The sequence below is a fragment of the Telopea speciosissima genome, chromosome 7 (assembly GCF_018873765.1).
Source record: "Telopea speciosissima isolate NSW1024214 ecotype Mountain lineage chromosome 7, Tspe_v1, whole genome shotgun sequence".
In the NCBI taxonomy this organism is placed as follows: domain Eukaryota; kingdom Viridiplantae; phylum Streptophyta; class Magnoliopsida; order Proteales; family Proteaceae; genus Telopea; species Telopea speciosissima.
In genome coordinates this window covers 55,131,242-55,155,654 of record NC_057922.1, presented here as the reverse complement: position 1 = coordinate 55,155,654, position 24,413 = coordinate 55,131,242, and the positions used below count along the sequence as shown (strand labels likewise).

The following is a 24,413-nucleotide window of genomic DNA, read 5'->3' as shown; positions in this document are numbered from 1 at the left end:
AGAGCCATTAAGTGATATATATATATATAAGACATCTAAGATCTTGTAGGTGTTAAGCGATAAGTTTTGTAAGAGGAAAAAAGGGAATCATATCCAGCAAAGAGTTAAGATTTTTATGGAACTTTGAGGGAGCAATGCAAGTCATGGAATATAGAAATAATCGTAGCTGATCACAGAGGGGCATAGGACAGGCGCTGATTTCAGCTCCAAAAAGTATGAGGTAGTAGTTGATGATTTCTATTAGAGGACAAGTGGGAAATACACTATGGGATAAATTGAGAGGCAACAATGGTAGAGGATGGAACATAAAGACACCGTAGCAGCTCTTTGTTAACTTATTTTAATTTTATTATATGCTTGTCTTTTTTGGTGAATAATCTGAGGTTGTCTCTCATTTGAGATTTTCTTTATTCTTATGATATTGTTTGATAATTTCGTTAAATAGGGTTACACTGAGTCACTGTAAACTTCCAACTTTTGTTTGCAAACTATTTTGTCCTAAAGCCCATCTGATCTTCAACTTTATAAATGTTTCTTTCACCAAGATACCATAATTCTATGCAAGTATCCAAACTGTGATCTTGGATCTCATAATGGTTAGCTGCTTCTCTCCTACATTCCTAACGTGGAATGTTCTCCAAGAATTTTTTCGAACTAGAATGCATTTAATGGCATTGCTAGGTTCCCATTGACAATTATCCTTAAGAGGCAAATTTGGAGATAATCTAAGCCTCATAAAGGTTCAGAATTGCCTATGCTCTATTGAAGTCCTGTGATGCCATGTACATTTTTCAGGTAGGGAGGAAGGCAAGCTGTTAGCATTGGTGGCAAAAAGGGGGGAGGGGGGGGGGGGAAGGGGTTGGAACAAAGTCTGTAATGTCACCATTCGTAGACCTCATCTCATATTAACATATCATGCATTCTTCCTAATTGTTCCTGTAAAAAGCCCTTGTTTTTGGGGAAGACCTCTAAAATTGCACCGATTCAGTGTTGATGTTACATTGCATGTTGAATCCATTATTTAACTTGGAACCATAACCGAGATGTGGAAACCTGAATCTATAGTTTAACTGTGACATTGAATGTTACTGAATGCATTGAAAATGTGTTGAAGTAGATGTTGAGCCATTTGCATGTGGACTTGTTTTCACTGGTCACCTTTGCATTTTCTTTTCTTCTGTATATCTTCCCTCTCTTTATTTTTTTCCCTCCAAATGGGATTTTGGTCTGTTTTATTTACTATTTCTTTTCTGTATCCAGGAATTTATTTGGAGAACAGAACCTGATCATAGTGATTATGAGGTCCTATTGTGATTGAATTTTGTCTGGAATAGGAGGGGAAAAGAAACAGAACGAGATGTTCTCATTGTTTTATGGACTTTGGAAGTATCTCTTTAGTAAGACGGAGTTCCATGTCCTAATTCTTGGAATCGACAAGGCTGGAAAAACTGTAATATGTTTTTTCATTTTCTTTACAGCTTTGGATATTATTCTGTTTGGTACCACCATCTGCTTTTATCTTTGTAATTATATATGGAGTTTGACAGTTTAATCCATGGTATTCTATTTATAATAAGCATTACATAATCTGTCACCCCCTTTCCCCCTTCCCACCCCACCCCACCCCACCCCAAAAAAAAAAAAAAAAAAAAGTGCATTACATTTGCCATTATCCTTTTGGCCTGTGATATTAGAAATATTAATTTTCTTCCTAATTACAATTCTCAAATATGCAGTAAGAGGGACTGAAGGTTTTAATTGTGAAGTCTTATTGTGCCTATTGTGTCCGTTAGTGAGAATTAAAAAATATGGACAGATCTTGGGGGTTGGCAACCCCACCGAGGGTAGCAGCCTTTGCTTAGTTTTGTCCATGGACATGTTACTGGCACTTGGACAGCTTAGAAAAAGAGCTACTCTTACCTATGTCAAAAGGAGGAAGAATATCATCACTTGTTTTTGATGGTGTGAAGTCTCCGATATCATGTGAAATTATTACTTAAGCTTCTTTGGGTGTGAATGGGTAGACTCACCAGAACTGAAGCTGATATTCTCTTCTTGTCCAATATTACAAATCACTGTGAAGAGTAATATCATGTAGCAGCCTGGCAACTGATCCTTTGTGCAGTTACCCTGGGGTTTTGTACAGAGAGGAACATAAAAATTTTCTACAAGGCAAGAAATATCACCAGAATATGTGCAGATCTAGGATAATTTTTGTTGGATTGGGTGTATGAATCTATGAATTTGTGGGTATTGACAGAAATTTCTTGGTGTAAGTTGGTGATCTTAGAGGCTACTTTTGATTTAAATGATTGTACAGATTGCATTTTTGTAAAATATATATGAGGGCCATGATAGCTACTCTTACCGAGTTCTCTTCTCTTACAGACCAGTGTTTTCTTAGCAGAGGAAAAGACATGAAAGAGCAGTCAAGGAAATGAAAAAGAAAATACATACCTAAGCTCTATTTGGAATTTTTGTTAAATTAATGAAATATTTTAGTTGACAATCATCTAAAAAGGGAGAGATGGGGAGAACGGGATGAAACAGATATTGGGTTGCGTTGCTATTTGATCTACCTGGAGTTGCCATGGTTTGATATGAATTTAATGATCTTTCTTTATTACTATCATCATTTGACCGTTTAAGGGAGTTTTTAGTTCCTACAAAATATCTAATTCAGACATTACTTATTAGTTTCACTCATAGTTTTTGAAACCGGATTTGGGTCAAACCATAAAAGGACTTTGTTCACGTTCGACCCAGTTTTGACAAAACAAACTGTGGTCCTGAAAAGAGGATAAAATAAAAAATATAACATAAAAAATAAAAAATAAAAATATAATAGAAAATAAAATCAATAAATCAAACAAGTGGTTTGGAAGAAAAAAAGGGGACTATTTTTTAACACGGCATGGTTAGATTCCATTTTTTGAGAAGAGCCGTTCTATACCTGGACAGATTTGAAAATGGGGGTGATTATGGCTTTTTCTAGTTCATCCGCATTCAATTCAGTTGTAGAAAAAATATGGTTTCACTTGTTTGGTGACTTAAATTAACAGCATTGTGGCCTTAAATCCTGTAGAATCATAGATTAGAATTCAAGATTTATCTAGTCAATCCTAGCTAAAATGGATTGGCTTAGTGAGTTGGGAGATGACTTATGTAGTTCCTTAGTGAAAAGTTTGTACCTCTTACATTTAAATGTAACAATTCTCATGCTGTGCTTCTAGTTGATGAAGTTGTGTTAGCATGGTTGCACAGGAATAACCCACTTTGGATACCCAAGCCGAGACGTAACCAGCCCAACCTGGTTTTTTGGTCAATAGGGGACTGGTTGACTAAATAAGAGATTAAGAGCAATCTTTTATTTTAATTTTTTTTTATTATGGTGGGTAGATTACGAAGGAGTTATTTGGTAGTTTCTTTATTTGAATTAGTTTCTAAGTTGAGTAGGTTTCCAAAGTCAGTTGGGTTTCTATTAATATGTTAGGAGTTTTTTTTTAAATTTTAATATTTACATATTACTATGATGGAAATCAGAGAATAGAATTGAATGAAATAAAGTTTGGTCGAAATTATCTCACAGTGGTGAGTATGGTGTGAGTGCTGGCCGGTGGCCTGGGTTCCTCTCTCTAGTCTTCTCTCTTTCAATATAAGGTACGAACTGCTTTATCTCTCTCTTTTTCTTCCTTTCTCCTTGCTTCCTCCCACTACTACTGATGACAAAATTGGTGGAAGGCATTAAATGCCAACCCCTGAACCACCAACATCCATCCTCTACCTTCCCTCTCCCCTTACAATGTCTCTTTTTTTAAAAAAAATTCCAAAGAGCCGTTGGCTCTCTCTTTCCCTTCCCCTAATGGGTCTTAATCCCTCCCCCCCTTTAAATATGTTATTGTCGACTATTTGAGGGGGAATTTGCTACTATTTTTCATCTTTGGTTGTGCTTGAAGCCCCATTGAGAGTGTTAGAGGTCCTCTAGTGGTGATAGCATCCCACACTTGGATTGAGCGAGTCCCCAAGAGACCCGGAGTTGAGTGGTCCTCTTTGACCCTCATTTTCTTATATTTGTTCCTTCACCTTAGTAATACAATTTTCTTCATCTTCCTCCTTTGGTGCTATTTGAGCGGCATCAACTACCTTCCTTCTCATATTCTGTATTTTTTTTTTCTCTCCCTTACTGCTATTTTCCCCTGTTCCTAACTGTATCAGTTCGGGAAGAACTTGTTAGAACTCTTTGACTATCAGTTCAATCGGTCTGAGATTCTGAGAGGCAAACCAATCCCTTAGGGGCCAGGGTGACCCAAATTCATAGAGCCTCAGCTCTATTCAACCCTCTTGTCGAGAGGCTTCACGCTGAAGCCATGACTGAACCTGCAACTACTGCTGGTTCATGTTTCAGACATTTTTTGTTAAATCTCAAGCTGCTGGATTGAGGTACTGTGGGTTGAGATCAATACGTCCTTGAGCGATCGACCTTACCCTGAAGTTTCGCATCAATCTAGGTCTATTTTGTTGAGTTCGATCACTTGAAGACCTGGTTGATTTACTGCTTCTGTTATTGGGCTGGAGGTTGAAGATAAAACTCAACCCGTGGTTGTAATTTTAACCCCTTTTTGTTGATTTTGCAAAACTGCCCCTCCCTTCTTCCCTTATTCTCCTTTGTCCTTTATTTACTTATCGTTCCAAGTTTATCCCTAGTCTTGAAATGTTAATTACCTTTATATCCCCTTCTATTTAACGACCAATCTATCCTTTATTCTGTTTAATTACAGTACTGCGACTGCTTGCTTTTAATTGGGTTTTATTTGTTTGGGTGGGCCCAAAAGTGATCCAAACCACATTTTTTGAAATTCCGGATCGCACTACTAATTGTGAGCATTTTACGGTTCTCACAAGTCACACCCCTAACCCCTTACCTTGTGCATAAGCTACCAGAAAGATAAAAAAATAAACCCATACTGCTTTATATTCTTAGATGCTTTTTGTGATTAGTTCTCAGTAATAACATCTTTAAATTGGAGAAGGCATCAAACCCATGAGTTAACTTTACATATTCTTACCTTCTTTATCTTATTCCGTTGATTCCTAGTGCACTGACACAAGAACACAAGAACACAAGAAAGTCTAATGCACATGTATCTCTTTCATATTTGCATCTCATGCTGTTACTGTCCCTATGCTTCTAAGAGGCATGCTGGATTTTCAAACTTCAGAGGAAAGAATAGCTTTAAACAGTCCCTCTCTTTTAATTTAGTGTCTTAGCATTTCCAAAAATTGGTTAGTATAATTTCTAGAGAGGAAACCCTTCATCACAATTAGATGGTCCCTAACAAAAACTGTCTAGATGCTGCAACTTCAGGAGGATCTATAATGCAAAATTGACCTCGAACCAGGGAAGAACCAGTGAGAGATCGATTGCAGCCAGGTTCAACACAAGAAGGAAGAACAAATTGAATATAACTGAAACTTTATTGCTTTTTTTTTTTTTTGTTTACATATGAAAGAAGAAACATAAAAGGATAAGAAGAAGAAGAAAGGGATATAGAAGGGGGATAGGATCAGCTCTCTCAGTCCATCATCCTCTCACCCACGCTCTCTCACCGTTGCCGTGTCTCACAGCTTCAACCATAACTATTTTCTCGTCAATCTCTGTCCTTCTCTGCTCAGCCTCATACACTTATTTATAATAACCCAATTACAAAGCAACCCAGTCCCAATCTAATTAATAAACTAAATAAATCTAGAAAAGGAAGCTACTAATTCATAAAACCTATAAAATAGAAACTTCCTATATACATCAAAATAGAAACTTCTATTTTAGAGAACAAAATAAAAATAATAAAAAACTGAAATTAGAAACTTAAGCCTACTTTCTAAATATGAAAATAGAAACTAAACTTTGACAGCATTAAGATAGAAGCTTTTTCCACTTGATGGGCCACAAAATCTTCTAAAAAATCAATCCCAAACAAGACAAATATTGACTGTGACACTGTTCACTTGAACAGTGTCATGAATGGTGTTCTGTCTTTTTTTCCCTTCATATTTCGATCTACATCAATCTATATGATGGATAGAGAAGAGTTTAAAGTCTTCATTCCTTACCGTTTAATACCGTGTTATCTAAGTGTAGCTTCTATCTTAGTAATTGACTTTCTCAATTTTCGAATTTCAAGAGTACAAGTATCTATAGATCCTATGATCATGTACAACTTGGAACTTGAAGGCTTGTATAGAATGTCATCCTCTTGGGGAAGGCTTGGTATATACCTTCCGTTTATATCTTGAACAGCTCTCTGAAATCTTGTTTTGTATTGATGAAAGATCGAAGCAGACGAAAGAATCTGTATGGGATGAACCCTTTCCATTGATTTCATTGCTCCAGGTCTATAAGTTCTGTAGGATCGATTGCAACCCAAGAGGGGGGGAGGGTGAATTGGGTTGTGACCAAATTAAACAAAATATAACAAGCAAAACTTAAACCCAAACAAGTCACAACATCACACAATGGCATATGATAGAAAATAAATATGAAACAAACAAAGAGAGTGCCATGGAGGATATTACTTATTGTTTGATGTAAACTAAGTGCAAGGGAGAGCAAGAGGCAAGCAAGCACACACAACGATTTAGAGTAGTTCGGATGAACTGTCCTACGTCTACTACCTTGATCACAGACCAATGATTTCTCCACCATCCTATTCTTTTTCCAGGCAAGAATCAAACCCTTACACAACTCAACCACTATCCTTGGATTGAGCACCCGGACTACCCTTGGTCAGGCTTTCCCCCGAGGCCACATAGGCCAAGGATTTTGTCTCAAAGCCACACAGGCTCAACGTACAGCAAAAGTGACTTCTTCTTTCAAGCCTGATACTGTAAACACTTTTAAGCACAGTTGATCAACACAAGATGATTTGCTTATGAAATTCTACACATTGCAGTTTTTGTTCTTAGTCTTTCTCAAAGTTGTTATAGGCACTGTAGCACAGTTACACCAGTTACACAACAACAACTTCTCAAGATGATGTAGACAATGAAGCTCAAGTACAACAACACTTCTCAAGTTGATGAGTCAATTCAAGCTTGTTCATTGGCTGTTGTTGTGTATTGTATTGGTACATGACATCAAGTGACTCCACCTATTTATTGGCCAACGAACTGCCTATTAAACTAGCCATTAGAGTCAAGGTCAATTTCTCCTTTGAACATTTGAATTTCCTTTTCTTTTCCAAGAGAAATTGTCTGTTGGAGAACCACTTGTAATTCAAAATGGTTGGTAGTATTAATCCATTTTAATCTTCAATATTCAACTTATATTTTCCAAGAAAAACTAGTTGTTGGAACTCTTCAACGTCAGTGAACATGTTTAAGAGTTCCACGCAAGTGGTTAGAGTCCAAGTAGTTAATTCATAATGAGTCAAGACTTTTCAACTTCATAACCACACAACAATAAATGCTATCGCATGGAAGACCACGCGACAATCACAGAAGATCGTGGTTGCAGGGACTCAAGACTGTCACTCTCGGGCATGGACGGAAGCAGGTCATGGAAGACCACGAGATCGTTTGTCTGAGAAGACTTAGTCGTGTCACTCTCGGGCATTCATGGAAGATTGCATGGACATAGAGCTTTAAACCTCGGTTGTCCGTGAGTTATGACTTAGAATATTTTTGGTCTGCCATTTAAGCTCGATCTTCTGTTTTTGTCTCAAAAGACTATAGAAAGAAGTCTTAGACAACTCTCTGAGTCAAACCACCTAGTTTTTTGTTTTTCTATTTAGGTCCTTTTTGATGTCACTATATTGGGCATTTTTACATCTTGTTGGTCAAGTACATTAGGATTACAAAGATATGTCAAATTGTCAATAATAATCAAATCCTAATTTTGTCCTTGAAAGAATCCTTCAATCTTGATGTTGCTTTCAGCTCCTTGATCTTTCAAGTCACGGAAGACCGTCCCTTGTACATGGAAGGCCATCTTCACCAGTTTTTCATTCAATCAACATCCCTTGTTCTTTCTTCAACTGTACCTCTTCAATAGCTTGTGTATCATTACTCTCTTAGCACATTAGCACACATGTTCGTACATCTAAACACACATTACACAATGGTTTTCATATTCAAAACGCATAACATATAAATGGCTTCTATGTCCAACAAGTTCATTGAAATAGCAAAAAAGTTTCTTGTTGATGTGTCAAAAGAACTCGAACGTCTAATTGTAAAGTCCAACAAGTTCATTGAAATAGCAAAAAAGTTTCTTGTTCTCATATTTTTGCTTTGGGAGATGATTGAAATTTCTTAGGTTATTCTTCTACTCACCTAAATTCATAATTCTATCAATTTTGTGTATATAATGTTGAGAATTTGATCCATCGAGACCTTGCACATTTGCTTTATTCATGTTTTAAGCAAGGATGTTGAAAGCTTCATTTATATTCCCAATGGTAGTGGGCAAGCCTAGCTGATCATGGCTGGTTTTAGTGGGTCTATCGAGGAATGGAAATTCAGTCTAGTACCTATCCTCTCTATATCATTGGTGATACTGATCCAAGAGAGAGACCCATCCATCCTCTATAAATAGCTAATGATAGTGATTTTATGGTTTTAGTCTCACTACATTGTTTACCTGCACACTTCTTTATCATCTTTGTTTTGCATGTCATGCCATTGGTTATTCTTTACTATTTCAAAAACTTATTCTGAAAACTTACAATGCATCTGGTTGTGAATGAATTTGTAGACTTTACTGGAGAAGTTAAAAGCATTGTACTCAAACTTGGAAGGTCTCCCCCCTGATCGAATTGTTCCTACCGTTGGGCTTAATATCGGCCGTGTCGAAGCATCAAATACCAAACTTGTCTTCTGGGACTTGGGAGGTCAAGTATGTAAATTGTTCTCTAAACCAGTCATCTTCATTTTGAGCATTCCGCAATTGTTCTAGATGGATTGATTTGTGAGATGGGATTATCTTTGTATGACATGTTTATTTTGTCAGTTATGAAACTGTTTTGAAAGAAAAAGAATACAAAAAGGGTCTGAGCCAAACAGATGGAGTATAGGATGAGAATCATCTTGTGATTGCTTGCCACAAGTGTGGTGACATCAAAATGGCTGGCATGGAAATAATATCAATATATGGAAGTATATGGTGAATCTTGTTGCAACTTGGAACCACAATCACGAAAGAGATTGTTTTCTTTACTTTAAACCAGTTGGATTATTTTTTTGTTATTGTGGTGGTGCTTTGGGACATATGTCTAAAACTTAAAAAGTATACATCAAAAGGCACATGTAGATTACTAGTAGGTACTAAAAGCTTCATAAATGATCAAATGGGTAAAGAGTACGTAACCTACATTTGTGCTTGTCCCTAACTTTCAAAAGGTGTTTTAAGAAGCAGGAAAAGCAGGAAAATAACTTCATTTTTAAATTAATAATAGCTAAGGGCCTGCATGATAACACTTCTGTTTCTGGGCCATGTTTCTATTTCAGAAGTAATTTTTTTCTATTTCTATTACTGGGCCAAATTTCTTGACAAAAAAACATTTTTGGTAATGTATAGTAAATTCTATTTCTGGGCCAGAAAAAAAACAGAAACATGTTTGTTAGGCGTAGAAATTTCTGTTTCTAGAACTTCGATAAATTTTCAAAAATGTCATTGCATACCCGAAAATTTGATGGAGGTAGTGGTGATGGCAATGGTTGTGGTGGCGGCGGTGGAGGTGGAGGTGGAGGTAGAGGTGACGATGGAGGAGATGGTGGTGGCAGTGGTGGTGGTGGCGAAGGTGGCAGTGGTGGTGGGGGTGCAGTGGCGGTAGTGGAGGTGGTGGTGGTGCGATGGCGGTGGTGGAGGCGGTAGCGGTGGTGCTGGCAATGGTGGAGGAAGTAGTGGCGGTAGAGGTGGTGGTGGTGGTAGTGGAGGAGGTGGCAATGGTGGAAATGGTGAAGGTGTGGTGGTGGTGGCGGTGGAGGAGGTGTTAATGGTGGTGGTGGAGGCAGTGGCAGTGGTGGAGGGGGTGACGGCAGGGGTGATGGTGGCGGCAGCGGCGGCAGAGGTGTCTCGCAAAGATGAGAGTTGTGGAGATGGGTCGAACATCTCCACACCGTTATTTCTCTGTTTTATTTCTGGAATAGAGAAGTTTTAAATTGGAGCTTCTTTTTTTTTCTATTTCTCAGCCACTTTTTGGTCCTGGTTCATTCATAGGAACAAAAAAATGAACCGGTGTTAACAAACAGATTTCTACTATTTTTTGGTTCCCAGGATAAAAAAAACAGAGAAATAGAGAATCAGAAGTGTTATCATGCAGGCCCTAAATGGTCATATATCTTGGTACTCAACTCAACTAAGCCTTAACCTAACTAAATGAGGGGTTGGCTACACAAATCCTGTTTTGTAGCTCAACTCTATTAATAGTCATTCATGTGGCTTCATTTAAAAAAAATAAATTAAAAAGAGTAAAGGGGAACTTGGAAAAAAAGATCATGTGATATTAGAAATGTTTGTCTTTTTTCTGCTTAAGATTATTCTTTCACATTAACATCAAGTGTGTCTTTCTTGGAGCATATCATGCCATAACAGAAATTGCCAAAAAACCAGCCAAGCTATATGAAGGAAAATTGTTGGTTCCCATTGATGCAGTTAAAACTGTTCAATTGTGGGCCATGAATGGGTTCCATGGGCTTTGGATCACTTTTTTATGGGGTTAATCTTGTAATGGGCCTAAGTTATTAGCCCATAAGGTGGGAGTGAGATCTGGACAGACAAATTGTAGTAGAAAGTGTCTGAACTTCTAAGTTTTAACTTATAAGTGTTTGAGTTAGATTATGATACTTGGTAGCAAATACAGATTTCTGTTGTGAGCCCACTTAACTAGATTAGTGTGTAAGAGTGATTAGGAGTCCTTTTATGAGTCAATTTAGAAAATTTAAAAGTTTATATATATGTTATCCCCATCAATTAGACATGATTTTAGCAGTTGAATTGATTTTTTTTTTCAAGAGCTTTTGTGCTGCTGAGCTACACATGGGCCATAGTTAGCAAATTTGGGTTCGGGAAGTATTCGGAAGGAGAATAATTTAGACTTGGCTGATTTAAGAATTTGGTCAAAAATGCGGTAAAAAAATAAAAATTAAATTCGGATTTGGATTGATTTGGAAATTATTCGTTTACCTATAAAAAATTTGGACAAAAAATTTGGATGTTCATTTTTAAGTTTTATTGTACTTATTTCACATGTATTATATTCTTATGATTATCAATTTGGTAGATGATGTGTAGAGGATCCAGCCCACGTTGTGTTCATTCTTGTTTGTCTGCTTGTGTGGTTGTTCTATTAGTATATCTCCTTCGATTAATTCACCATCCAAAAGACAATTAGATGATGAGAGTACATCTCTTAATAGCCAGCTTTATGCTCTAGCCAAAACCTCTGCAGATGACCCCATCTCTCAGCTTAGTCGAAGGGAGTTAGATGATCTTATAGCCTATGTAGTTCATGAAAAGCTCATTTTGAATTGTCTGCAAAGGGTTGTTCCATGGACTTTGTTGGAAGATAAAAAAACATATTAGTATTATAATAGGATGGCCAAAAAATGCCATTTAACTAGTCTTTTGTGGGCAAGCATCACTAGAAGGGAAGATAGGTAATTTGACAACGTAGTAATCCCACATCGGATAGACATGAAATAATAGAAAGGGGCAACCCCTATAAATAAGAGTGGTCTTGGTAGTTTAGTCCCATATTGGATAGCCATGAAACAATAGAGGGAGGCAACCCATATAAATAGGGGTGGTCACCAACTTACAATTGAACTTGGGTGGGTTACTGAGTACCAACCAACATCTCTCAAAGTTGGAGATTTTCCTTAGTTAAATTATTTATTTATTTTGTTTTTCCCAAATGGGAGATTTCTATTAGTTAAATTATTATTATTATTTTTTAAAATTTTCCTCAATTTAAAATAACTAGTTTTTTATGTTTTTATTAGTTGGATTGTTAGTGTGGACGATTTAGAAGATATAATTGGAAGACGTGTATGGTTAGGTTCCATTTGTATACTTGGTAGAAATCTGACATATCCTAACCAAACCCTTTGCATGGGCTCGCTGTGCACTTGTATGGTCTGGAGAGGCTTACTTGTCTTGTAGTTTAGGTGCTTTATCTGTCTTTGATTTCATCGCTTGTTGCTTTGTCTGGTTTAATAAAACTGCTTATCTTAGTGAGTTTTACGGTCCCACTGGGCCAGAAGCTTCTCAAGCTCAAGCATTTACTTTTCTATTTAGAGACCAATGTCTTGGGGTTAACGTGGGATCCGCTCAAGGACCTACTGGTTTAGGTAAATATCTAATGTCCGACCTAAAGAAATTTGATTATAATTCTATTCATGTTTTGATGTTTTTTTTTTAGTTATTTACCGCCTTCAGTTTTACATTGCATTCCACTTATTGAACAGAGTTCTATGCTCGGTCCGTGACCCCTGGATGCCGAATTCGGCTGTGTTTAGAAGTCACAACTTTTCCTATTTTGGAAAAAGTCATATACGGCCGAATAATTCACTAATTATTCGGCGAATTAAACAAGTATGCCTGGGGCTGCTCTTCCAGATCTGTCTGGTTACTTTTCTTCTCTTCATTTATTTATGGATTCAATTGCAAATCAGTTGCTATCTCTTCTACTCGCTCTTCTTCTTCTTTTCCTGGCTTCTTATAATCTATCTCTTCGTTTCTTCACATTGATCTCATATTATTGGTTGATTATGTTATTCCCAGTTGACACTGAGAGGGGGTTTGAATCAAGTTCTCAAAAATTCTCGCCCAAGTCTCAACATATTTCCCTACACACCCACTTGGTGTTCACTATACTGATGGCACTCCCCTGAGTACTGGTACTCCCAACACTACTCAGTCTACTCTGTTGACCACCACACTGTTGGGACCGAGTTCTGTCACGAACACTAATTGGCTGGGGCAATTCCAATTTTACCAATTACACAGTCGTGTGCACACCCATCTTGCAACCACTATGTGGCCAGGTATACCAGGTAGTGCACACCCATCTTGCAACCATACACAACACTCCAATATCCACAACAAAAATAGCACAACCACACAACACAAGATGTACGTGGTTCGGTAGTGTGCCTACATATACAGAGCAATCCCTAGTTGGGCCTCGCATATTGCTCGATACTCTCCATGATTTTGCAACATTACTACAGGGAGCTACAACCCTCAGTTTACACAGCTATAACTGTGAGGGTGCTACAACACACACTGCTAAATCAGTCAAGGAGCTACAACCCCTGTTAGTGTCTAGCTCCAACTGGAGCACCCCGATACAGATAATGATGGGCTTATATGAATGCCCCAAATACAAGCATAGTCAATTGCAAACAATTGAAATACAAATTCCTCAATTACATAACAAGTATTGACTAAGGCATTTTCCCAAACATGTAGCCTACAGTCAAATACACAACAAATAGGGATTTTCTAAATGTGGATTACCTCAACTTTTGTAATCCCACAACCGGCTGACTCTTTGAAGCATAGAGATCAATGTGCACTTGCTACTGTCTTCAAGGTAGCCATCTTAATCACCAAAACCCTATCACCACCATGAACTTTGGATTTTCAAGTTTGGATTACCTCACTAATGTAAGACTAGATTAGGGTTAACCTAGCCCCAAATAACCTACAATAGTCATGCAAACAACTAGCAAAGAACCCCAGCAGCAGGGTGCACACTAGGGCCAAAATTAGGCTTTAGGGTTCAACTAGAACTCAGAGTTTACAGCCAAGAACAGGGGCTGTAATAGGGATCAAGTACAGGCCTTGATAGGCTGAATCAAGTCTCCAAACTAGGTTGATTCGAATGGTCAGAACACAAGTATCCAAAAGGTCATGAAATTAGAAAGTACGAAAGCGAGTGTAAAAATCAAACCAGCTAGTGGAATGCAACCAAACTCTGGTTGAGTGGTGCTTGTATGGGGGAGAAGCACTGCTGAAAATCTCACTTAGTTCTGAGGGTTGAGTTGAGAGATATGAGGGTGACACCAAAATAGTAGGTTACGGCCTACAGGCCAAACCAGCCGGCAACAGTGGCTGAAACTGGGGTCGAGTGGAGCTCTTGGTGGTGTGGTTCTGCTCTCCAAATCTCAACAGATTCTGATGGAAGGTTGTGAAGATATGGGACTCAAAAGTAGCAGCAGCACCCTTCAATCGATTGGTAGTAGCAGGAGCAGCCTTTGGTATAAAGTGAGGATGGATTCTGATCTTCTGGTTGAGTTCTTAATGAATTGTTGCAGTCACAAACAGTAGAAGCAATACTAAAGGAGATCGAGCAGAACAGGGAGAAGATAGGAGAAAAAGATTGAAGAAAGGGGGTAGGGAAATGGCTTTCTCAGCCTTGGTCTCTCACCCGCAGCTATCCCAGCTGTTGAAACAAGAATATTCTCCCATAATTGATGGCTAACATGGCCTAAAATTCTATTCTTCAAAAAATCTGTTCCTTCGTTACCATAGGGGGCCTATTACTATTAATAGCTTAGGCAAGCTTACAATAAAAATAGAAACTTTATAAAATAGAAATTAATCTGAAAATAGAAACTAGGGAAATAGGAAACTACTAAAACCTAACTAAAATAGAAGGTAACTAAAATTAGAAACTACTAAGGCTTTATAATTCAGCAAACATGCAAGGAACAAAATTAGAAACTAGTAAATTTAGTAACTACTAAAGGCTGCAAAGGTTACAGATTCGGTCAAGAGGAAGAAACTTATAATATCGTAGCTACTCATGGTTATTTTGGCCGATTGATCTTCCAATATGCTAGTTTCAACAATTCTCGTTCTTTACATTTCTTCCTAGCTGCTTGGCTTGTAGTAGGTATCTGGTTCACTGCTTTAGGTATTAGCACCATGGCTTTCAACCTAAATGGTTTCAATTTCAACCAATCCGCCAATCCCTAAAACGGACTATGTAATGTACTTTATCTACTGGGTTACGGGCGGGCATTTTACCATAGGTTTCTATTGTATCAATCTACCCTTGTTTGATTCCTGTTGAAGCATATACTTGGGGGGTGGGTGCAGGGCGGACGATTTCAAAGCGGACTTTCCATTCATTAGATAGAGAAGATCGCCAAGATTCGTGCAAATTGTGTGGGATTCAGAAGTGAAAGAAATCATTTTATCTACTAATAGTGGCCAAATTGGCGTATTACCCAATCATGCCCCCATTGCCACAGCAGTAGATATAGGTGTTTTGAGAATACGCCTTAAGGATCAATGGTTAACGATGGCTCTAATGGGTGGTTTTGCTAGAATAGGCAATAATGAGATCACCATTTTAGTAAACAATGCAGAAAGAGGTAGTGAGATTGATCCAAGTCTCACTGGAAGAGTAAGAACTCAACAGGACCCTACCTCTCTTTGTCTGATTCGAGAGGTAGGGTCCCGTTGAGTTCTTACTTTTACTTTTTCATGTCTACAAACCGGTCCATTCAATTACTAGAGGGATGAACCCAATCATGAAAATAGAAACTAAGGTGCAGCAGTCCTAGTTGACTGGACAAGGGAAAAGGCTGTCAAATTCGTGGAGCATCTTTGGGAAGTCTAGGAGCCCTGCTGGGCTGGCTCGAGCTGGTCCAGTTCTGGCCCAAAAGGACCTGGTTCGAAGGGCCAGCTTGGTCTGATTTTCCTGCTTCTTCTTCTGACCAGGATCTACATCATTCACCCTGTGTAATCCCACAATGTATTGCTTCTTTCATGCACCAATGTCACCTTGAACGCGCTCACAACATCAAAGTAGCAGCCATAATCACCCAAATCAAAGATTTAGCATTTAAGCCCTCTTCTCCGCACTTTCTCTTCTCTTTTTGCAGATTTTCACGTTCTTCTACGAATTTGGAGAATACTGCAAAAAACTGGACCTCAAAAGGACTTAAAATGAGTACAAAAAGTCAGTTTGAAGTCCGATTGTCAGATCAGCAAAAGGGGGAAGACCTAGATGGCCTTAGATTGGAATCTCTTGACAATATGGACTGTCATGGATCGACGATTCACTCCTAGCCCATCAGATCTGCCCTCAAAAGGGAGGGTGGAAATCTGGCCGTTGGATCTGTCAGATCTCATCATGGCAAAGTGGGGAGTACAGGAGCCTATCAAATGGGATCTTTTGGGCGGCGTAAGAGTACATGGAAAATACTAGATCAGATCTAACCGGCAGCATGAATGGGAGCCATTGGATTGCTCTTCAAAACTGCAGGCTCAATTATCGCTGTCCAATTGATCAGATCGCGTTAGGTGAATGCGAGGAGCACAGGGACCAGTGGTTTGAAATCTTTCTAGGCGCATAGGATGCGGAGCATAGAATCTCTCTTTAGAACCGCAGCTAGAACAAGGTCTGTTGGATCAAAACGTTGAAAGCGCAGGTGAAAGCACGGCCTCGCATTGGAATGTTCTCCATCGCGGCATCTATAAAAAGGGCGTGGCCAATGACATCTATCGAAGTGGAATCGGATCTGTTGTAGTCGGCATGTATGAAACTGGGATTAGCGCCTCAATCCAGGACTCGTTTCCGTGTACACGTGTATACAGAGTCTACATGCACCTAACCAATAGAGAGGCCCGCGATGGAATCAACCCCGTCGGCCTCATCCACGTCTTGACCTTGTCCATTCGATCCGAATCCAAGCAACGTGGCATGATGGGAGTCGGTTGATCATCGCCTTGGCTCTAGGTGACGCTTCTGTGAGTACTCGCATAGATAATATCTATACACCTGACCACTCATAACGCTCGCGATGACATCTACCGCGTCAACAATCCACGCCTGTAGCGTGCCTCAATCTCCACCGATAGATCAGGATCAACCCCCAGAGTCATTGGATCATCCTTTAACAATGCTACAGTGCATGTGCGCATATAGATTCTCAGTACACCCGGCCAATAGAACTACCTAGAATGGAATCTTCGCACATCTACTCCATTTTAATGAGTTTTTTTTTATAAAATGTAAACCCAAATGCTTCTTGACAAATGTGTGCGTCATGACACATGCATTCTCAAGAAAAACTGGCAGAATGCACCTCAAAATGATACAAACTTTTCCAAACTCTCCCATTTTGCTTCTTCTTTGCGCGATGATACGGAAATCGCTATAACTTCGCCTATGGAATCGGATTGATGCGATTCTAGTTGTGTTGATAAGTAGACTCGACACACTACAACTTCTAAGAACATTGCTCCTTCCAAATCTGCCATTTGGCCTACTCAAATTGGCTCCAAAATTGACACATCAGTGCGGACCTATGAAATTGCCGTTCAAAGTACATGTGCTCTTCACCCAATGCTGCCGCATACTGCCAATCACTGAATAATGCTGTAATACACTGCCAAACACTGCCACATATGCCCGGATACCTTTGTAACATTACCAAAGTGACACATGTCCTGTTCTCAGTGCCACATTTCCTGTTTTCACTGCCAAATCACTGTTTGACACTTCCAGCACTACCACATCACTCTGTAAACACTGATACATCTGTACACCAGTACACACCTGTACTGCCACATTTGCACTGGTACACATCACTGCCACTATACTGTCATATCTGCACTACCAACCTGCCAGCTCCCACTGTTACTGCACTGCCACTGTACTCTGTTTTGCCACATCAGTGCCCCTGTCACCCTATCCTCATTGTGCCATCTCACTGTGAATCTCTCTGTGCCAACTCGGTCATCTCACTTAAACTGACTGCTGGTCTCCACAGCTGCTCTGACACTGCCATCTGTCTGCTGACACTGAAGCATTGTCCATACTCCACACTGGTCATCCACCAATGACTCTTTCTCAGCAACAGTTGTGACCACTGTGTGAGTGTGTCTGTCACTGACTGTGTTGAGCACCATGACAATGTGTGAGTGTGTTGATCCTGACAGTGTTGACGACAATGACAAAACCAACTGCCATCTCCCCAACATATTTTTAGGCTTCTGAAATTCAGATCTATCTTTCTAAATTCTGTTTAAACTCATTTCATCAATTTCTGAAATCTGATCATTAGATTCTTACTGGTCTAATTTCTCCCATCATTCCTCTGTTTTGTCCAAATATTGTGTCTATTGATCCTACATCGATCTTGGACTGTTGGCAGTTTATTTGGCTCTAAATTCTTTCCATGACCTTGAACTGCATTAATTGGTGTTAGAGCCAAAACCAGAGCCAAACGGATAGTCATCATGGAGTTTCAACAAATCCGTGATTTGTTACTTGTCGCCTTTATGAGGTCTAAAAACATGACGAGTACATTAAAAGGGTTGAGTGCCACTTTTGGAAGTTTGATTGCTTCCAGTGAAGAGATTCAAGAGTGTAACAGAATATTTATTGAGATCTTGAAACACTAAACCCATGTGCTGAAGGTGAGTTGATCGAGGAAGCCTTTGAAGATGAAGATCCTCAAGAGGAGCTCATGATTGGGATCAAAGATAAAGAGACTTCCATGGAAAATTCTGTTGAAGAAGAGCAAATCTAGATCATCCCTATAAAGATCAAACTCGTGGAATTTATTCTTCACCAATGGATTTTATCGTCAAGAATCTGACAATCACTGAATCTGTTTGAGTTATTTGTGAGAAAAAAACATTCTCCCATACTTTAAAACTCGTGGACAAGCCTTTTCCAACATCGGGGGAATCGATGTAGTGAAAACTGCTCAATTGGGCTTAGAAAGACCTTATTGTGGGTCATGGATGGTTTTTTTGGGCCTTGTTTCACTTGTTTTTGTGGTGAATCTTGTAGCTGGCCTAAATAATAAGCCCATAAGGTGGGGTGTGGGGGGGGGGGGGTGAGGTCTTGACAGGAGAACAGTAGTAAAAAGTGTCTTGACTTCTAAGTTACAAGTATTTGAGTTAGATTAGGATACTTATAAGAAAGTTCAGGGTTTTGTTATGAGCCTATCAATTAGGAGTCCTTTTATGAGTCAATTTAGACAATTTAAAAGATGTCTTGACTTCTAAGTTATAAGTATTTGAGTTAGATTAGGATACTTATAAGAAAGTTCAGGGTTTTGTTATGAGCCTATTAATTAGGAGTCCTTTTATGAGTCCATTTAGACAATTTAAAAGATTATATATATATATATTCACCCCCATCAATTAGACACGATTTAAGTAATAGAATTGTTTTTTTTTTTCAAAAGTTTTTTAGCTGACATAGGATTAGTTTTCCCGAGCTGTTCGGTTTCTTTTCTTCTCTTCTTTGTCTTTTAGTTCTGAATTTTACTGCAAATCAGGTGCCATCTCTTCTATCCCCTTGTATTCTTTTTCTTTCCCTGATTTCTTTTATTCTTTCTCTTCTTTTCTTCACATTGAACTGATAATACTGGTTGATTTTTCAGTAATTCAGATCTAATTCTGAATTCTGTTAAATTTGTTTCATCAGTTTCTGAAATCTGATCGTTGGATTATTACTGGTCTAATTTCTCCTTTCATACCTCTATTCTGTCCAAATATTGTGTCTATTGATCCTACATTGATCTTGGATTGTTAGCAATACTTTTGGGACTAGATTCTTTTTAGACCCTTGAACTGTTGATGCAGTAGTGCTTCCGTGGACTGGCACGAACCCGATTGGAAGCCCAGACTGAGAACCGGGTCCAAATATTAGTTTTGGTCCAGTAGGATATTTAGGGGTTTATTATTTATTTGGGTTATCTCTTAATCTTTATTCTATAGAAAATAGAATATGTAGGAGATTTGTTTCATGTTGCGTTCTATCTCTATTTTATTATGTAATTAGGAATTTTATCTTTATATATTGGCATGTAACCGGGGATGGAGAATATAGAATGGAATATTGAAATTGAGTTTTGTTTGAGTGTGCCTGCGTGGCCTGGACAGCCTGTTGGCTGTGGGTTCTCTCCCCTCTTTCCCTAGATCGATTGCTCATTTACTCTCTTATATTCCTCTTCAGTTCTTCTTAGTCTTCTTCTATTCCTTTCCTGTTCCTGTTCTGTACTGGTGGTTCTTGCAGCCCTATGCGTTGAGTTAGATCTCCCTTATCCCTTCTTCTTTTTCCGTAATACTTTGGATGTGAGTACCTCTGGTATAGGTGACCTAAGCTGCAGAGTTTTCTTCAGTGAAAACTAACCCCTTGAGAGTTATAACTCAGAACTCAGGAGTGGTTTCGTTTTTACCAAAAAAACCAGCTTAATATTATTGCATTGCTTTCAACATTTGGATCTGTTATATTGTTTTAATAGGGCTGGTAGTCACAAATCAGCCCTAGGAAGCTCAGGTCAATCCATGGTTGAATGAGAGAGATTTCTCTCTTGGAGTGGTTCTCGGTTACTACTGGTTTGGTAGTCGTGTCTTGGGTGAAGAAGAGGCTACTTGTTAAAATTATAGAATAGCCCTCATCCTCTAACATTGGTTATATTTATTCCCATATTGTTTTGGTGGATGAGACAAAAGCAGGGATTAACGTGAAGTTAGAGTTATGGAGATCAACCTTGGAAACTAGAGGATTTAAGATTAGTAGAACGAAGACGGAAAATATGATGTGTAATCTTAGTCACACTATGACGGATACTGACATAGTGCGAATTGAGGAACGAGAGATACTGCAAAGTGACTATTTTAGATATCTGAGGTCAATCATAAAGAAAAAAGGTGACATAGAGGAGGATGTTTCTTAGAGAATTAAAGTGGGATGATTAAAGTGGAGAGGTGCATCCAGAGTGCTGTGTGACTGGCGTATTCCTTTAAAGTTTAAAAGAAAGTTCTATAGGACTGTTGTACGACCGGCTATGATGTACAAGGTAGAATGTTGGGTAGTTAAGAAATGTCATATTGAAAAGCTATGTGTAGTAGAGATGAGGATGTTAAGATGGATGTGTGGAAAAACTAGGAAGGACAAAGTAATGAATGAACATATAAGAGCTGACTTGGGAATTGCCCTGATCGGTGACAAGCTCCAGGAGAGTCGTTTGAGGTGGTTTGGTTATGTTCAACAGAGGCCTAGGGATGCCCCAGTAAGGAGTGATATGATCCTGATAAAAAGAGCTAAAAGAGCTAGGGGCAGGCCTAAAATGACCATAGAAGAAGTTGTGAGGAAGGACATGCATAGTTTAGGTCTTGTTCCAAGTATGACCTCGGATAGAGCTTATTGGAGGACTGAGTTTGTTGTTGTTGTTGTCTTTTCCCATTTTTCTTCTCTCATCTCTCCCCCACCCCTCTTTTCTCATGTCTTCATTCCCTTTTTGTTAGACCTTAGTATTCCCTACATTGTTTTGACTGGATCCATGTAGCCGACCCCATTTAGTTGGGATAAAGTTGGGTTTGTTGTTGTTGTTGTTTAGTCCCATATTGATTAAATTTCTACAAATACCCTTCCCTTCAGTACTTATTCTCAGTTTGAATCCTGAATTCGATTTCCTCTCCGAAAAGGAACTCAATACTGTTCACAATATTCACCAAATTGCCAATACTTATAATATTGTTTTTATTGTTTGGGTGACCGCATAGCGATCCCAAAGTAGGATTTTGGAACGCGCATTTGCATCAACTGCATTGCCCATCGACTATTTGGTTTTCATATTCACCTGAACAATTACTCTTAGTCAATTTGGAGACGACAATAGCACTAAAAATTTGAAGTTATGGTCTCAGAAAAGACAAATAAATAATAGAACAGAAGAAAGCAATCTTAGCCATTAGTGAAAATGCTTTGTATCTTTTTTTTTTTTTTTCCTTGGCAATATTCAAGCTGTTATCTTTAGGTATCATGGCACTCAGAACTCAGAAGCACCTTAATACATTGTAAATCATAGTTGTCAAGGCATCGCCTAGGTGCCGTCTAGGCGTCCCGAAGGATCTCTAGGGGCCTAGGCGACTGCCGCCTTAGTGCAGGGCGCCTTGCACTGGTGTAATTGGTACCTGACTCGGTTCTGGCACTTATTTATGCCAAATAACATTTAATTAAATTCATTTACTTAAAGATATTATTCATAAATAAGCAAATACCCCTATTTGAATTCAATTAAAAATAGTTAAAAAATAAAATGCCAAAAGGATAAAAAGTCAACCCCCTAGTCAAGAACAAAAACTGGATTTTTGGCGGTAGGTGAAATTTTCAACTTTCTAATGCTGGGGTTTTTCTCAAATCTAAAAAATCCATTAATCCTGTATGGTAAAACATTGTTAAAAACCCAAAGTACGGTAAAATATTCATTTATTTTGATATTTAAAAAAAAATATTTTCATTTAGAGTGATTTTGACAGCATTCTCGCATACCAAATAAATTTTGACCGGAACATAACTCCTTCAATATAAATCAGATTTAAACAATCTTGGATTTGTTGGAAAGCTGGTTTTGTGTTCTATCTAATACAAAAAGTCTCATGTAAAAATAAAATCATTTGATCAGTTAAACTTCTTAGGGAACAAGAACATTTCTCTAAATCGAGAGCAGTTTAATTACTTATTAATGAGATCATATTTTTTAAGAACAATATAAACCAAATGTATGTTTTGATTGTTTCAAACTACCAATAGCTTGCTTCTTCAATTCTGCTGTCTTCTAGTTCTATGTTGAAATTTGATGACTTTATGTAGCTTAATATTGATTTTTTATTACTGAATATGACTTAATGTTGATTTTTTATGACTTGATGTTGCTTAATATTGAATTTTTATGACTTGATGTGGCTTACTGTTGATTTTTGATGATATAAAATACATATTGTAGCATACTAAATAATGTTAGGAAAGAGGGGAAATAGAAAATAACACTTGGGCCCCTTGGTCGCCTAAGCGCTTAGGCACCCTGGTTGCCTACTCTGCCGCCTTAGGTTGCCTTGCCGCTTTGACAACTATGTTGTAAATTGGCTTAGCAGTTGATTCTCAATTTCTTTTTGAAGGTCTGACACTGTGAATTGCTAATTGTGTTGGCAGATTGGTCTTCGAACAATTTGGGAAAAGTACTATGAAGAGGCACATGCTGTAATATATGTAATTGATGCTGCTTGCCCCTCACGCTTTGAGGATTCGAAATCAGCCCTCGGTCAGTAATGTTCAATTACCTAATGGAGGTCCATTCCTTTAATGATGACTTAATGCTGTTGGTATAAGAACTTCGAATTGATATTATTTGGTTGCTGTGATACCTTGAATTTACTCATCAGAAAAGGTACTACGTCACCCAGATTTACAAGGAGCCCCTCTGTTGATACTAGCAAACAAGCAGGTGATGCAGTTGTTTCTTCTTCTTTTTATCCCTTTCATGCCCAGAAGTAGTAATATTATTCCTCAACACCCATTCCTAATACTCCATTGTAGATGTCACATCATAAATGTGTACTATGCTTTATTTTGTTGTGAGAGCAAGCTCTGAAATGTTGAGTGCCGATTTATTTTCCCTTCTCTCTCTCTCTCTCTGCGCGCGTGTGTCTGACATAGAACTTTCACCTTGGTATGTTGCAATTTGATTGCAGGATCTTGGTGGAGCCGTGTCAGCAGAAGAATTGTCGAGGTATTTGGACCTCAAGGAGTTGGACAAAAGGCTGTTCATGTTTGAAGCTGTTTCAGCATATGATGGGTAAATTAAGAGTCTAAAGAAAATTCCATTGCCTCATTACCTGACTCATTACCTGACCAAGAATGGGAAAATCTCTCTTCCCCCCCCCCCCCCCAAAACCAAAAAAGTGTTTTACTCTTGCAAGTTGAAATTTTTTGGCTTAATGTTTGAAGTAAAAGTTTTTGGAATTTCAATTGCAGAACTGGGATCAAAGATGGTATAGAGTGGCTAGTGGAGGTTATGGAGAGAAGTAAGAGAACAGAAACGTTAAGAGTACGTGCAGGTATCTCAGGCAGTGTTCCTCCTTAGGACTTATTTTAAAGCAAGATGACATTGATTGGTTTAGCCTCAAGTACAACCCACCAAGAAAAATCTCATTTGCTGCTGAAAGATCACTGGAAGCTGATGGCACTTGCTTTAAAAACCAATTGATTCTATTGCATACATTAAGTTACCGCATGTAATTTTAAGATTAGTTGTATATGTCATTGAAATTTCAATATTTTCATGAAAAGACCATGGCCTTGGTTTTTCCATGAGACCTGTTCGATTTCATTGCTTGAAAGGAAATAGAATAAGTAGATTACATCGACTTCGAGTTGTCTGTTTCAGTAAAATCGCAGCTTTCATCTAACATATCATTGGCATTAAAAGAGAACTTTGTCCATTTTTTGCACCACATTACAGTTCCTTCAACCATGGGGCTCCTCCCTCCTCCTACTATTATGGATGGGTTTCAAGTTTGCTTGTAACTGATAGAGGTTTCGTTTAAGATATCATTAAAATTTTCTTAGCTTTCCCAAATCAAATTAAGTTTC

The 24,413-nt window shown here is 38.4% G+C and overlaps 2 protein-coding genes across 2 annotated transcripts in view; both read left to right on the top strand.

Moving 5' to 3' along the window:
- The window catches only part of LOC122667823 (outer envelope pore protein 16-3, chloroplastic/mitochondrial), a 30,246-nt gene extending 21,920 nt beyond the window's left edge, over positions 1 to 8,326 (top strand). Inside the window, exon 4 of the mRNA XM_043864266.1 lies at positions 8,315 to 8,326. The gene's annotated coding sequence lies outside the window, so the exon portion shown is untranslated. The remainder of the gene's footprint in view (positions 1 to 8,314) is intronic.
- On the top strand, positions 1,238 to 24,106 carry LOC122667822 (ADP-ribosylation factor-related protein 1). The gene is made up of 6 exons (XM_043864265.1): positions 1,238 to 1,450; positions 8,753 to 8,893; positions 22,974 to 23,082; positions 23,204 to 23,265; positions 23,513 to 23,616; positions 23,796 to 24,106. The coding sequence occupies exons 1-6, from the start codon at positions 1,358 to 1,360 to the stop codon at positions 23,902 to 23,904; spliced, it is 618 nt and encodes a 205-aa protein (XP_043720200.1). The 5' UTR covers positions 1,238 to 1,357; the 3' UTR covers positions 23,905 to 24,106.
- The last annotated feature ends 307 nt before the right edge of the window (positions 24,107 to 24,413 follow it).

Bases quoted from the DNA above. Each gene is read 5' to 3' on its own strand.
- LOC122667822 (XM_043864265.1), top strand. From the start codon at position 1,358: ATGTTCTCATTGTTTTATGGACTTTGGAAGTATCTCTTTAGTAAGACG. The intron at 8,894-22,973 runs GTATGTAAATTG...TTGTGTTGGCAG, and splicing joins TCTGGGACTTGGGAGGTCAA to ATTGGTCTTCGAACAATTTG. The intron at 23,617-23,795 runs GTAAATTAAGAG...TTTCAATTGCAG, and splicing joins GCTGTTTCAGCATATGATGG to AACTGGGATCAAAGATGGTA.